The following is a 15,485-nucleotide window of genomic DNA, read 5'->3' as shown; positions in this document are numbered from 1 at the left end:
GTTTGAACAGAAGAAAATAAAATCTAAATGTGAATTTATTTGTTTTTTAATGGGAGAAATCTTTTCTTTTTCTGGTGACTTTTTCTTTATGCTATTTCAGTTTTTGTATATAGTTAGAAAAAAGACTATATACTTATAACATAATAGGATAATTCAATTACATTCACATATATATAGTAAATTTAATGATTTTTATAATAATTATCTAAAAAATCATATTAATTATGACTTATAATTAAATAATAATATAAAATAAAGAACTGTCTAAAAGGAGAAACTGACGGTAAGAAACTTCCATGTCATATTCATGTGTAGAACCGTGTCTGCCTCTGCCTACACCCAATGTCTATTTTCTCTTGGTTATGACCCCGCAAGAGAGGGAGAGTGTGTACCTATAATCATGGTTGTCGATGATTTTATAAAGTAAAAGTGTAAAGTTCAATTCATCTGAAAAAAAAAAATTGAGAAAGAGATTAAAGTTCAACTACTTGACTAGTCTAAAGCCCACCGCCAAAAAAGAAAAGGGTAAATTGGTTACAATGTTCAATCCTATACTAGATGAGGAAAGAAAACAGCATTAGCTTAGCAAAGTCTGATATATCTATTTCAAAATAGGGTAATGTAATTGACATGATAATTGCAATTACTTTAGGTTTCAAAATTTTCTAGTTCATTACTATGACTCGTGAATTTAATAAGTTGTCAAAAAAATTGATTTAATTAATAAAAAACAAACTCATATCTTATAAGAATGTATATAAGAGGATGTGTATTTGATTCTTATCACCAATGTAAATATCTTTGTAGGTATTCATTGATCTTTGAGTTCTGTCTTGATCTGACGAATTTTTAAGACTCAACTCACATAAATTTTTGTTAAACAATAATAAATAAATTTATGAATTTATTTTTTTATTGTCCACAATCTAATTATAAATATATATAATGAGAGAACTCTTATTCTATCCTATTGATGGTAATTTAACTCTTTTGTTAGAAAACACTAGAATAATAAAATATGATAAGTGAGAGAATAATATTATCATATCATAATCACTTAATAAATAATAAATTATAACATGATAGGATAATTATCTTATCCTAACCACTAAACATATTCTTATTTGATAAAATGATTTGGAAACAAATAATTCTAAAAGAAAAAAGTAATTAACTTTTATGTAGTAAATTTTGATAATTTGAGCAGATAATCTCATGGTATGAAGGTAATTTGCACTCCAACTAATCAAATCTAATTAGATGGACTCACATAAAGAGACATAACTTTGGCAGGAATAATTTCTAATTCAAAATATCTGAACTAAAGTTTTACTTAAGTTAAAGGAAGTTCCTTGTCATTTTTTAAATGTGTGAATAAGGGTTGGAATAGAGACACATGACACTCTAATGCTACTAGATAGGGTGCCAATAGTATATTGGGGCTACTAGTATATACTTTACATAGGCCTAAGCAACAAACAATTTTACCTAATTTTATATTAAATGAAATAAATATTTTTCTCTTAATTATTCGATAAATGAATCAACAAAAATTAAGTGTAACAAGACATTTGTAAATTACTTTCGTTTTTTTCCCTATAAATTAAATTAATTTAAAAATTTTCAAAACTGAAATATTTTGTATTATAATTAATATTTCTTTATTATGAATAAAAAATATTCTATTAAATAAACTAATTTTATTTTCGCATAATCATGAAAGAAATTCCATTCTCTTGTAAGTTGTAATGAACATATATGGGAAATTATTCTTTCTAAAATAATGACAAAAGCAAATTCAACTAACATTTTTTCATATCATATAAGAGTGATTTGAAGATAAAGCCTTTTTTTTTTTTATATTAATGAATCAAGTAAAAAAATTCTTTTAAAAATACATTTTTTTTATCTTGTCCATAGGTTCTGTTTATTTTCGGAGGTAATCCTGAGGAAACTTGTAACAATAATTATTTGTTTTTATCACTCCCATTCTAAGATTTATTTTTTCTTTCAAAGATTCAAGACAGAGAGACCTTTGATTGGAGTATTACCACACTTGCACCTTATGGATCAGCTTGGTGACCACTATCCAACCCCCTTGGTTTCTTTTAAAAATTATATGAAATCAACAAAATGACACATCAAAATATTGCATGCAATAAATCAGCACAAAATCAGGTAACAAGGTTTGAAAGTGCGCCGCATGCAGCTGTATGTTTTTATTTTTATTTGAGTATTAGTAGTATTGTCTTTTGTAGTGGAAAATTAATATAATAGTTTGATGTGGAGGAATTCACTTCAGAGTTCACACATAATAAGCTTATCCATTTTCCTTAATTTTGTTTTTCCTTTTACCCTTTATTCTTCTTGGATGAAGAGAAGTAGAATACGCAATTGGCGGAAATTCGATTACTTTCTGCCATCTTTCCAAATGGAATAGATTATAAATAGGAAGAAAAAATGAAGGCCGGTGGAAGAGATCGAAAGTGAAGTCAAAGAGGAAGAAGCACTCTTCCACTCCCTCTCATATCACAAGACTTCTGGACTAGAGCCAAGGGGGCATGAAAGGATACAATATTTTATTTTATTAACTACAAACAAAGTCTAAGCCTCTACGGTGTGAAAGTTTGCATTTAATTTAATAGGATAATATCATTTGAATAAAATTCTTTTGTCAAAACTTTTGTTGGAGCACTCACCCAAAAACTTTTGCTAGAATGGATTCACTTATTTTGTCATTCTCAAGTTATCAACACCATTTTCACCTATTCAATAATCGCCCTTAAAGTCTTAACAAATTCGGAATGAATTCTGTCAAAATATTTTTGGACGAGTAACATTACTCAATTCTATATCTTTAGAAGAATGGGTATCATTTTAGTCTCAAAGTATAAGGCATTGTCATAATAATTTCTTATTATTTTTTTTAAAAAAAAAGTTTTGTAATTTTCAATTATTTTGTCTAATAATTTTTTTTATTAAAAACATGATTTTCATATAATTAGAAGTCATGAGATAAATCCTTGAAACGCTAATATTATCGAAATGAGTTTTGTCTGCCCATATAAAAAAATTCATATGCAGACTAGAGAATCAAATCACTTAGTATATTTAAAGAACAAAATCATGTGTTTTACCTTGATAAATTATTCTTATATAGATAAAACAAAAGTTATTATAACAGTAAACCGTCAAAGCTCAAACTCAAAGTTACATCTGTCCCCAACCACCAATAAAAAAATCAAATGTTCTCCAAGCACAAGTCAGAAAAAAAAATTGTCACTATAAAATTCAGTGTGGTGGACATTCCCCGTTTGTAATAAAAAGAAAAAAAAAACATTGTCTGCTCAGCAATCATGATATGAGTAACATGCATGCACTCATTACTGGAAAGGTAATTAAGAGTAGAAGCCTGAAAACATGTACGTTGGATCAAAAGATGATAGAAAAAGTTATAAAGATTTGTTAACATCTTGAAATTAATCATCCATGACTTTGAATTGCACAAATAAATTGAAATGAAGTCTTTCCCGGAAGGAAACCAATTCATCAGTTGTTAAAATATGCAGACAATTAATTTCTCTTCAACAAAGTTCATGATTCCGAGCCCAGCAATTTTTTTTTTTATGAAGAAATGCCTTTTTCCAATTGGCATTGATGACACTTTTTTTTTTTCCTTTGATTATCTTATACTGTTAAGCTTAAAAGTAATAACTCCCCTCACTGAATATTGAATAGTGTATTTCAACAAACTTGGTTTCCTTAGCAAAATATTTTCAGTTGCTTTCTCAACACTTCTAAACTCTTACAAAGTCTCCTCCTCACTGTACCTTGGCTTTCTTGTTACACTGGGAAAATCTCAGGACTATATATAGATGATCTTGAATTTATGCTTCAGTAAATATTAGTCACAGGTAATATATCAATTTGTATATGAAAGAAGATAACAATAAAAATAATAGACAATGGCCTAGATATAATATTGTTCAACTTGTGAAGTAACCTCTTCCATCCTTTTTTTCAGCATATTCTGGATTAGATTCTAAAATCTGGAGATGAAAGTTGATCCTTCTCAAGATATAGCCCAAACATACTAGGCACAAGCCTATTTCTAAAATCATTTGAACTTCAATGAAATTCAGAAAATAAAATGCTATTAATATTTGCATCTATATGACAAACTAGAAGAACCTCTTCCTCCGGAGCCTTAAGTTGTTTCTCAGCATGCAGTGAATCAGCCAGCAAGATAGATTAATACATGATCATCAAATCATCTGAGACAAAGGAATTTTATCTTTCCAATTATGTACAATGAACTATTCTGCATCAGAAGAAACGACTAACTGCAAATTGCCTTTTATCTCATAATAGTAGTTCAATAAGACCAAATAAGTGTAATAGGAACTACAGGGGTGGTCAGCCTTTAATATATCAGTCTCATTATTGTTTGGTTAGAAAAGACACCAAGACTTTCTATGAGATTCTCTTACTCTCTCCATGGCTTAGAATTTATGGGAAATCACTTTTTTTGATAAATCTGGTTTCTTATTTAATGATTCCTTTGATTTATATTAAATGAGAAGCAAAACCTATTAAAATTGATAATTTTCAATAAATTTTAATCAATTATAGAGTCTTTGAGAGTGTTAGAAAGAGAGTCGCTAACTTTTCTCTTATTTAGTTTAATAACTCAATAATACTTTTTTTATAATCAGAATAACCTCTTAAAAGTCCAAAACTAATCATTCGAGATCAATGACAAATCGACGAGAACTCTTTTTTCCCCATCTCTAACCAGTTATCACCCACCTTTTGAATCACCATTTTTTAGTGAAATTGTTTGTAATCCACAATCTACACTGAATTACCACACCACCACTTCGTCTCCTTCATATTTATTCCTTTTCTCACTTGTGCTTATCTACTATTTTCTTTTCCAACGTGTAGACAAATAACATTGTTTGAAAGATTCGAAAGACTTGGAAATGGCATTTTTCTTAGGTGAAGAAAAAGTCATCAATTGTTAAGGTCAACTACAAATACAAAATTCAAAGCAAAACATGCTGCTATATATATATATACATATATATAAAAGAGCAACTACTGAAGCTTAACAGCATTTTGACTCTAAATTATTATACAAGCACGCTAAAGGACATGGCTGTTTGAAAATTGTTTCTTTTGGTCAATCTGAGACACACTGTATAAATTGAGATTCGGATTCAATTAGCAATAGTCTTAGTTGCTCTTTGGAAATGCATGTTGATAGAAAAATGAACGAAGTTATTATTTGTAGCATAACTCCATGACCGATGGCCAATTTTACAAAATATATAATTATCAGATTCATTTTACTTGCTAAATAGAAAATACCGTGTAAGGGCTTTAGCCGAAGATTATATGAACAATTAATGTCCAAGTATATCATCTAACGATCATTACTATATCTATTGGTAGGGAGAAAGAAGCAAATTTCTGAATTGTTTTCTTGAATTATTGATTGTATAATGATATTAATTTTTTTTATTTTTTTTTTAAGAATCCACGCAATGGGCGGGTTTATATATCCTATTATACACTATTAATCTACTCAACCATAAAACTAGTATGAACTATGAAGCCTTGCCATGACTTTGGAGCTCAGGTACGTTGTAAAGCTGGCTGCAGTATTGGGGGAAAAAATGTAACGCAGCCTTAAAAAACGAGAAAAGATCCTCTGTTTCCTTTTCTCTCCATTTCTTCCATTATTAAGTTTTTGAGAAAATAAATGTTACTCGAGGATCCTTTCCCTTAAAAAAACAATGTTCTAATCAGAAGAATCTTCAGAGACATCCGAGTCTGAGCTTTCTTCATTTACAATTCTGTTTGCAGTACCATCTGAACCCTCCTCACTCATAGCATCTGCCTCTGAATCCACCTCCTCATTGTTTTCAATGCCAATGCCATTGTCATTGTCATCTTCAGAAGCTTCCGCATCCTCATCCTCATCCTCATCGCTAATTCCTCCTACCAAATCCCTACTCCATCTGCTGGGGGCACCATTAAAACCTATTTCCCAGTTTCCTTGATCATATTCCACAGCTTGGCCATTGTCATCAGATTCTGCTGCTTGGACATTGTCATCGGATTCCATTGCTTGGACTTTGTCATCAGACTCCATTGCTTGAACATTGTCATCAGATTCCATTGCTTCGACATTGTCATCAGATTCAACCTCTTCAATGCTGTTATTACTGTTAGCAGCCCCCATGTGGATGGGAGTCATGGGACTTGCCTTTTCATCATCCCAGTCATCATCCAAGCTTCTCAATGATTCTCTACCAATACTGGAGCTATGACTGGCATCCCTATGGCCCATCAACAAATCTTCAACAGCCTTCTTCCCCACTCTTCTTTTCCTAACTGTTCGGCGACCACGCCCACCAGCTTGTCCTTGTGATCCCACTCCCTGTTTTTTAATCCTCTGACCTGCATTCCCAGCAACTTTAGCACCACGGCGGCCAGTATTTTGTTTGGTTTTAGATAGCTTTTTACCCCGTCCTTTATCACGGCTCCCTCGTCCTCGTTTATTGTTGCTTTGCACTATTTTCACAGGAGCAGATTTAACTTTCATGAATTCATCACGGTCCAAGTCTGCTGCTTCAGCCACTTTACTAGATTTAGAAGGATTATATCTTGAAGGAAGCTTCTGCAAGAAAGCAAACTGGTGAACACAAGAAATTTCCAGCAAAACAAACACACCTTGCCCCCATAATATTAACAAAAGGGACTTGATTTCCAGAAAATTTGACATCCAATCTGCTTGGTGAATGTCTTGACAAAATAGTTCATCTTCATTGTTTTTGAGATAAAAATATAAAATGGCAGCATGACTCATCATAGGCAACCTTTAAAGGTAATACCAAATTAAGAGTTGAGCAAAAGCAGTCTAATTGAAGATGAGGAAAAATAAAATATACTCACTATGTATACCCTATCTTCTTTCTCCTCACAAGGTTCAGGTTTCTCATGCGGTACGTAGACAATGGATGCATCAAACTCAAGAAGTCTGAGAGACACAGCTGAAGTGGTCAGTGGAACCCATGGAAGTACAGCAACTGATTCAGGATCAGTAGAGGTTTGTGCAGCACTCTTTGACATACTGTTCAAACCCAACTGTTCCCCTGTTGTAGAGAAGGTTGATGATAAAAAGTCTTGCTTCAATGCTCTCTCAAGTAGGGTCAATATCTGAAAAATGGATTGTTAAATTTAGAAATGACAGTAGATATTGATTCTTAATTTTTAAAATATTGGAAAGATATGGAAGATAAAATTTTAATAAAAATGGCAAACCTGTAGCAGTTCCTCAATAGAAGATGATTTACTCAACTTCACACTCCAATGCCTCCTAATATCTTCTGTCCAATTTGATTTTAATGCTTCGGGCAGAACAGATGCCTGTAAATCAGAATGTGAATATAATATATCCCTTAAAAAGTAACATTCTAAAATTAAATGAAGAAAGCAATAGGCCTGACGTTAAGAATGTAAAGCACACCATCAACTCACCTCAATAAAAGCTAGCATGGCCTTCAGCAATCTTGTCCGCAAGGGAAGAGAATCCAAAATACAAATATCTTTCGATGATTTATCTCCACATTGAAATGCATGTTTAGAAAAACTAAATCCACTATTTGAGGGAAATGTCCGGTGGCAACCACTGCAATGGGAGTCTTCAAAGAAATAAGGGTTGAGACAGATATCACACATGACAACCTGAGGTTTGCATCTCTTCTTCCCATATTTCATTGCACACAATATAGATGAGTTATAGCATTCTTTCCACATCCATTTTTGAAAATCTTGATACCTTCTCAAGGCCGATTTCTTGTCACTCTCACTTTTCCCAAGCTCGATTTTGAAGGATGATGAAGTTTCTGAAGTGTCAGAGTTCAAGCCACAAAGGGTACTGCTAGGACTGTCAGATCCAGTATGCCGATCAGGACTGGAATCTGTTTCATCAGCTTCATTTTTAACACATGTTTCACCTATGCTTCCAATTTTGGAACATTGGGTATTCTTACGAACATTTTCCTTAAAGGAACTCTCAACCTTTTGCAACATTAGACGCAAATGAGATTCCCTGATCCCACGTGAATCGAGTGAATTCAGAAGTGCATCAAAGGCCTGTAGAGGATTGGTTTAAGAAACAATAACAATTAAGACGAAGCATAAAGCTACACTTAAATTCACAAGTTATTGGCAATTAAAGATAAAAAAGCACCAAAGATAACTCAACATTTTCATCTTTGGCTAGCCAATCAGTTAAGCAGTTTTACCTCTTCAGTATCAATAAGCCTCCAATAGCCATCAAGATATTCAACAAATATCCTGCCAGAACCAGGATCATTGGAAGAAGCGGATGCAACAAATTGCCAATAACGGTTACGTCTGCGATCTTGCCCAAGGGGTAAGGATCTGTAGACATACATCTCTTCCGCCATGTGGGAAATATAAGATTTCCACTGAGAACGTGACCTTTTTGAATATTGTCCAAGTGACTGAGTCTGAGGGTTATCTGGACCAGTGCATAGATCTTGAGCAGAAGAGTGCTTTTCAATAGACTGGCTCTGTGCACCAAAAACTGCTTTTTGATTTTCTGCAATGCTGGGAGAGGGCACATTATTATTATTATTATTGTTGTTGTTGCCAATATTAATGCCAATCAATGGGCTTTGCTTGCCCTCCATGACCGGACAAGAGTATTGTATTTCAACTTTATTCCCATTGATAGATGGAAAATCGGATTTACTGAAAGTATCATCTTTTAGACGAACTTTATCTACTTGTGATTCGGCCCACATTTGTTTCTTCAGAGCATTTGCTGCTTCCAAACGATCCTGAACAACTTCTCATGTCAATTTGATAAACAAAATACAAAAAATAACTTAAGGACATAATACATACATTATAGGGAAAAAAGTTTACCTCAAGAACAACACGGATTGAATTTCCTTCATTTGCCACACCAACCAACACAACAAGAGCATTTAGACGTTCCTCTACACTGAGATCAGAATATTCTCCTTCTGCAAGCCCAAGAACCCATGACTCTCCAGGCTTGCTTTCATCAATTTCCATATTATCTTCACCAAGATTTCCAACATTCAGATCTTCAACAGCACCAGGTTGTCCAGTTACAGCAATTGGAGCATCAGCATTCTTGGAACCACTCTCAGGAAAACAAGGTAGATCCTTATCAAACTCACCTTGAAGTTCAACATTATGACCCAAATTTGCTTTTCCATTTGATGAGAAATCATCACACTGTTCAGATGTTCTGTTAGCACTTGACAGATTTACTAAATCATCAACTTCAGGATCCTCATCAATTTCATCACTTTCTGACTCTTCTCTTTCAATATCATCGGTATCCTCACCAGCTAGAAACCCTTTTTCAAATATCTGAATTTTCTTTCTTGCATCTGAAAGAATGGACTCAGCATCAGCAGGATCCTTTCTAAATGCCTCACGTACACAATATGTTGATGGAGCTATCCTTTCAAAAAGCTTGGCATCTCTTGTTAAAGCAACAGAAATCGATGCCTCAGGTGTCTTGCTGGTCGTCAAGTCTCGAAGACCAGATTTCTGATTGATCAGAGACATAACAATTTAAGACTAAACCTGACAATAAAAAAGATTACATAATATGGACATGCAACTCACCTGAATTTTTTCTGCAAGTTCTAGTACATTCAATCCTTTCTCACCCTCAAGCGAGAGAACATGAAATGCTGCAAACTTAACTGTACCAGGAGTTAATCGATGTCTAGATCTTCGAGGGGCTAACAGACCTCTCTCGTGCATTTTTGCAACTGCATTTTCAGCCGCTGAACCATTACGAAGTGTAGAAATGATATCTTCACAATTTCTGCCCTGCATTTAAATATACATTTTAATCCACTTATTTGATACAATGACATTAAGACCCCCAATCACATATGAAAGCATTTAATTGTTTAATAAAATGAATGCATGCAAAACAAAAATGGTAACAAAAGTCTCCAAATGTTCAGGGTGGAGAAAATTGCTAAAAATGAAATCAACAAATTGAAATTATATCTTAATTGTATTTTACTGTCTTAAAATCATTAAACTATGGAGGTATTCATGTATCGCAGGAATCTTTAAAGCTGCATCTGAAAATAATAAATCAAAATAAAGAAAACTAAACCTCGTCTTTATTATTTGCATATGACCATGAAATACTTCTTTTCTTCAACTGTGGTCCATATCCAGCAGACAATGCTAGCTGTCGGAAAATTTCTGGCCATGTCAACAGATTTAAGTGCTTGTGCCAATTTCGTATGTCAAAACCCCATGCATATGCCTGACATAAAAAAAATTATAAGACTGGACTCCACTAAATAAAACTACTATTTCTCTGAAAAAGGTAAAAAAGAAATTCTAGAAAACATTGAACTTACCCCTTCCACAATCTCTGGATGGCCACCTCCAGAGTTAGCAGCACCATTTTGATTCGCTCCTAATCCTGTAGAAGGTGTCCTTGCAACATCTTCAATGTCTTTTATTATCACCTTAAGAAGAGCAACATGTATCTCACCCAACAATCTTGAGTCCTGGGATAGAATGATTTGAACACCCAGAATGAGCAAGAGTGCACAAAAAAATAGTTAAACTGATAGCATGAAATCACCAGCGAAGTCCAGACTGACTTACATAGTCATGAAATGCTTGAACAAACTCATCTAGAGTAAAAGACCATAACTCCAGAACATCAGCAAAGTTAATAAAAAATCTCCAAACCTGAAATAGACCAGTACAGCTTTCAAACCTTAAATTTAGAAGCCTTAATTCCAGCAATTATCTAAAGTATGAAAGGAAATCAGTACATCTACAAAACTGCTGATTCAGCAAACAAGCTCCACACACCAACGAGATAACAGGAAAATAACTTTTCAATTATAGAACACAGAAGAATAGATGCCCAATAATTCACCATTTCAAATGCAATATCAAAACTAGATAAAAGAACAAACTAGGAAAAGACCAAAAGAAAATATCCAGGTTAACCTGATCTTAGTCTAACATACACACAACATTTAACCTCAACAACCTTAAGTCCTTAACTATGTTATACAAGCAGACACAAAAACATTAATCTACTATTTCAAATCAAGAGGAACTGTAAGAATAATCAGTCAGGAGTCAGGACCAGAGCAGAATAGAGAACATGATGAGTGGTAAATTAAGGAATTTGTACACTATGCATGTTATAAAGAAGCAGAAGAGATGATGTCAACATACCATGAGAAGATTGCCAACATTATTTTCTGAGTTGATCCAGGGTTTGATTGCAAATGGTTTTCTTAGCTTTACACTCTTTGGTGGGAAAACACTCAATGAATCTACAATATAAGAATAAAGTTTCAGTACTTAAAGTAGAAATTCATTTCCCCCTTTTAGTTTCCAAATAAATACTGAACGCCCAAAGAAACCAATTGTGTACAATTAAAAACAGAAATAAAAAAAAATTGCTCACCCCTAAATGACTCAAGGTGTTGCAGAGTATCAAAATCAAGATGGACAATAGAGGAGAACCCCTTGCTTGAGGCAGCCAACTCCATCATTTCCAGTTGTTCATCCTCAATAAGTTCCATAGATTCCTTGGCCATTCTACGAGCAGTCGCCTTCTCAAGAGCAGCTTTCCTTCTCTCTGCATCTCTCTCTTTGCGAAGCTCTTCTCTTTGCCTCATTTTCTCTGCCTTTTAAGATAAAATATGTGAAAATTATTAAATATTCTCAGATGTCTAAATATTAGTCAAAAGAAGGTTATCATCATAAGGCTTAAAGATTACTTTTAAATTTTCTTTCAGCAAAAACTTTTCCCTTCGCTCAATTTCACGTTTTTGCTCACGTCTTGCTCTTTCCTCCTCTCGCTGTCTCTCACGCATCAATCTTTCTTCTTCCTTCTTTCTTTCACGATCTTGTCTCTCCATTTCTTTTCTTGTCCGCTCTTCACTCTACAAAAGGAGGGGAAAAAGAGAATAGTTAAAAGAATGTGAATGTGATTCGTTTTTAACCCCTATAAAATTTTGTGATAGCAAGCTAAACTGAATTCAATAATAAAACCTTTCGTCTAAGGTTATCTTGTTTCTCAAGCTCTTTCCGGATTTTCATCTCATGGGCTTCAACATCTTGGGCATCATCGCTCTACATAAATATAGTCAAAATTATAAAATCATCCATTGCAAAGAATATAGTGAATAATTCAAAGAGTTGAACACAGAGCAAAATTATGACATTAACTACTACAGATTGCTAAGATACCTTTCGTTTCTTCTCAATCCGTGTTGCATTGTTATGCAAAACTTGTCCACTATGTAGAGCATGGAGATTTTCTGGCCCAACAATTTGGTGATCAGTAAAGTGAGAGTTCTTTCCAACATTAGCTATGTTTGGGTACATTTCCCTTTGGGGGGCAACATCATCATCCCGAGAAGGAGATTGATAGGGAATCAATTGCTTGTCTTGTTGAGACAAAAGACGAACACGAGAAGAATGACCTTTAGTAGCATGAATTCTAGGTAGATGTTCATTTCCATGTGCAAAAGGAGGATTTCTGACAGAACCTTCCACTAGATCATGTAAATGAGATTGGCTGAACTGTCCAGAAGCATCAGACCTAATGGCAGACTTGTTTGGTAGAAATTGATTGTCACGGAATGTCCTTGCCATAGCCTAGAATGAAGGAGCTCAATTTCAATTCAAAACACAAATAAAGGAACTAAGCAGTAAAAATAAGCATCGCCATCTGTACAAATAATTTAAACAAAGAATAGCAGCAGGTTTTCCAGTTCCTCGTACTGTAAAGGAAAACACAGACTTTGAAGATCATTTGTATAAAAATTTGAATGAGCATTTAAAATGATAATCTGCACATCAAGACAAGATAAAAGACACTCAAACTAAACATCATAAAGATATACTAACCAAGCAAACACTAAAATCTGCTGATAAAAAAACACCAAAATATACACATGCTATTAACAACTCAAGCAATGAAAGCTCAGGCTACCTCCAACCTTACCACCAGTGTCCTTTTCCATTTCCATTGTACAAAATTAGCATCTAAGTAAAAAATACAAATTCACCATTTCATCAAAAACAAAATTTCCAGGTATCCTGTTTCAAGCTGGTACTGCCAGTCGGTAATTCAGGAAGAAGTAAAAGACCAAACAGCATCAGAACTAAATGAATACGCACCTATACACTGAGAGAATGGACAAGCATTTAAAACAGGTGCTCAATCAACATAGCTATCTCCAAAATTCCAAATTTGTGATCAATATGCAATACAAGACAAGTTTCATTCTATTGACCAAGATTACACTGTTATAGAAGAAAGAAAACCAACCTTATTTGTTCTAGCATCATGTCTTTCATATATTTTACTGTCATAGGCAAAACTAGGTAGCTTCTGCTGTTCTGTAACTGCTGTTACAAAAAAGAAATATACAACAAGGAGTGTCAGCAGCCAAACAAAGTGCATGCACCTATCACAGACAACTTCTACCTATTGTTTCTAGCAATTGTTTAAATTAGAAAGTAGCGCCCCTAAAGATGGAAAGCAAAGCCATATATGAAAGTTACACAAATGAAATATAAAGCACATCTATGTCAGAATTTTTCAAGATGCCTAGTTAGAGAAACAATGCAGGGAAGATAAACAAATTCAAGCATGCCAAGTTAAATCAGGACCTAAGAAATGCAAAACACAACATACAAGATAAAAGAAACAGCAACATTCAGTTAACAAGTTAAGATAAGGATCACAAGTTTCTATGATTGTATATATACCTATAGGTGCCCCAAAGGCATCTGGTGGCAATGGATCAAACTCTACTCCTAGAATTGGTCCGTTCTCCCTCAATGGCTCCCCTAACTGCGCCTCAACACAAGCAATTGCTCTATGCTCCAACTTAGCCTGTGGGGACTCATAATAACCAGGCACACCCAGAGGAGCCACATTCAGGGGCTCCACTCGGGCATACGGGCTGGAACCTGAACCGGACCCGGATCCATACTCATTAGCAAGCTCAAGGCCCAACCTAGGGTCATCCCTTGGCGAATCCGGCAATGGCTCTGCCAGCACCTTCCTCGGTGGCTTCTTAGACGGCAAGTCCTTCTTGTCCTTCAACCTCCTGTGGCAGAACCACATCTGAAGCTGTCGATCTGACAACCCCAATTTCTCAGACAGCTCCACCCTCATCGTCTCCGAAGGGTAATTATCCACTAATCAAGCCAAAAAAAAAAAACATAACAAAATCAACCACATCCCCTCAAACAAACAGAAAATAAACCCCAATTTAAAAATTACTCAAAAAATCAAATCAAAACAAAACAAAAACACAAAAAAATTGCAAAAATCAGTGCAGAGAACGAACCAGCATAAGCCTTCTCGAGGGTTTCAAGTTGAAAGGGGGTTTTCATCTGGCGCTTGGGCTTGCTCTGCCCCTCATTACAATTCACAATCTTTCCACTGCTTCCGTTATTGTTATTGTTGTTGTTATTCTCATTGCTATCATCATCAGTGCCACCCCTTTTCAGATTATTCTCTCCCTCTGAACAAGCCTCGCTCTCCATCGACGAAAACCGATCAAAGATCGAGACTTTCCGATCACCGCTTCACAAAACCCCACACAAATTGCAGAACCCCAAAAGAACAAGAAAGAGAAAATTAGGGTTCCTATGGAAAATCAATCTCTGTTCTTCCTTAAATTTTATGTCTTTCTCTCTCTTTCTCTCTGGATCAAACCCCAATTTCGTAATCGCCAAGGAATGAAAAGGCACAAGGGATGAAAACAATATCAACAAATAGATAAAGGGTAAAATATAAAAGCTGTGAGCATTTTGTGAAGATTGAAAAGATAGAACAACGAAGAAGAATAAAAGAACCAAGAAAAGAAAAGAAAAACAATAGTAAGATAAGAATATTAATAATCGAAAAACAAAAATAATAAACCAACAACAACACTCGTTGTTGCTCTTGACTGCTACTACTACTATAATTCCACCACCACCTTTCATTCATAATAATAATTTCTCTTTTTAAATTTTAAATGTTTTTCTTCGTCGAATAATAATCCGTTTTTCTTTTTAAATTTATTTGGGTTCTCTTTTTTGTGAACGGACGGTGTCAGAGTGGGGTGTGTTTTGTAGTTCCTGTCAAACAGGACTTTAACGAACGCTATAAAATCAATAACACGCCAAAGATAAGAAAAATATGCCTTTCTTATTATTTCTTATCTTAAATCTTCCTTTAGTTTAGATTTCTATCTAATATCTAAAATTTGCATTGGTTTTGATTTTCATTTTGGCTAAAAGTAAAAGTAAAACTATCTTATCTAAGATTAAATGTTTGCTGCCTGTGTGTCTCTTTCTTTCAAAGTGGTGTATTAATTTTGATGAACATTTTTCGGAGG

The 15,485-nt window shown here is 34.2% G+C and overlaps 1 protein-coding gene across 3 annotated transcripts; it reads right to left on the bottom strand.

Moving 5' to 3' along the window:
- Positions 1-5,645: 5,645 nt before the first annotated feature.
- On the bottom strand, positions 5,646-15,485 carry LOC100784945 (homeobox-DDT domain protein RLT1). 3 transcript variants are annotated; one of them, XM_041008190.1, is made up of 18 exons: positions 14,448-15,485; positions 13,861-14,295; positions 13,418-13,497; positions 12,331-12,741; positions 12,133-12,213; positions 11,859-12,023; positions 11,543-11,765; positions 11,308-11,408; positions 10,720-10,806; positions 10,467-10,619; positions 10,214-10,369; positions 9,706-9,915; positions 8,968-9,627; positions 8,319-8,879; positions 7,549-8,166; positions 7,333-7,437; positions 6,964-7,227; positions 5,646-6,685 (listed from the first exon to the last, which is right to left on the bottom strand). In XM_041008190.1, exons 1-18 carry the CDS (start codon positions 14,644-14,646, stop codon positions 5,807-5,809), a joined length of 5,388 nt encoding a protein of 1,795 aa, XP_040864124.1. In that variant the 5' UTR covers positions 14,647-15,485; the 3' UTR covers positions 5,646-5,806. The 3 variants fall into 3 exon arrangements, with proteins under 3 accessions (XP_040864124.1, XP_006594307.1, XP_006594306.1); XM_006594244.4 differs by having other exon boundaries at positions 5,646-6,688; positions 13,418-13,494; positions 14,448-15,475; XM_006594243.4 differs by having other exon boundaries at positions 5,646-6,688; positions 14,448-15,473.

This window comes from Glycine max, chromosome 13 (genome assembly GCF_000004515.6).
Source record: "Glycine max cultivar Williams 82 chromosome 13, Glycine_max_v4.0, whole genome shotgun sequence".
Lineage (NCBI taxonomy): Eukaryota > Viridiplantae > Streptophyta > Magnoliopsida > Fabales > Fabaceae > Glycine > Glycine max.
This window is presented reverse-complemented; position numbering and strand designations above follow the sequence as displayed.

Excerpts from the sequence above, each read along its gene's own strand:
- LOC100784945 (XM_006594243.4), bottom strand. The coding sequence starts at position 14,646 with ATGGAGAGCGAGGCTTGTTCAGAGGGAGAGAATAATCTGAAAAGGGGT. Across the intron at positions 14,296-14,447 it reads CCTCGAGAAGGCTTATGCTG|TGGATAATTACCCTTCGGAG; the intron begins GTTCGTTCTCTG and ends TGGCTTGATTAG. Across the intron at positions 7,228-7,332 it reads CTATTGAGGAACTGCTACAG|ATATTGACCCTACTTGAGAG; the intron begins GTTTGCCATTTT and ends TCCATTTTTCAG.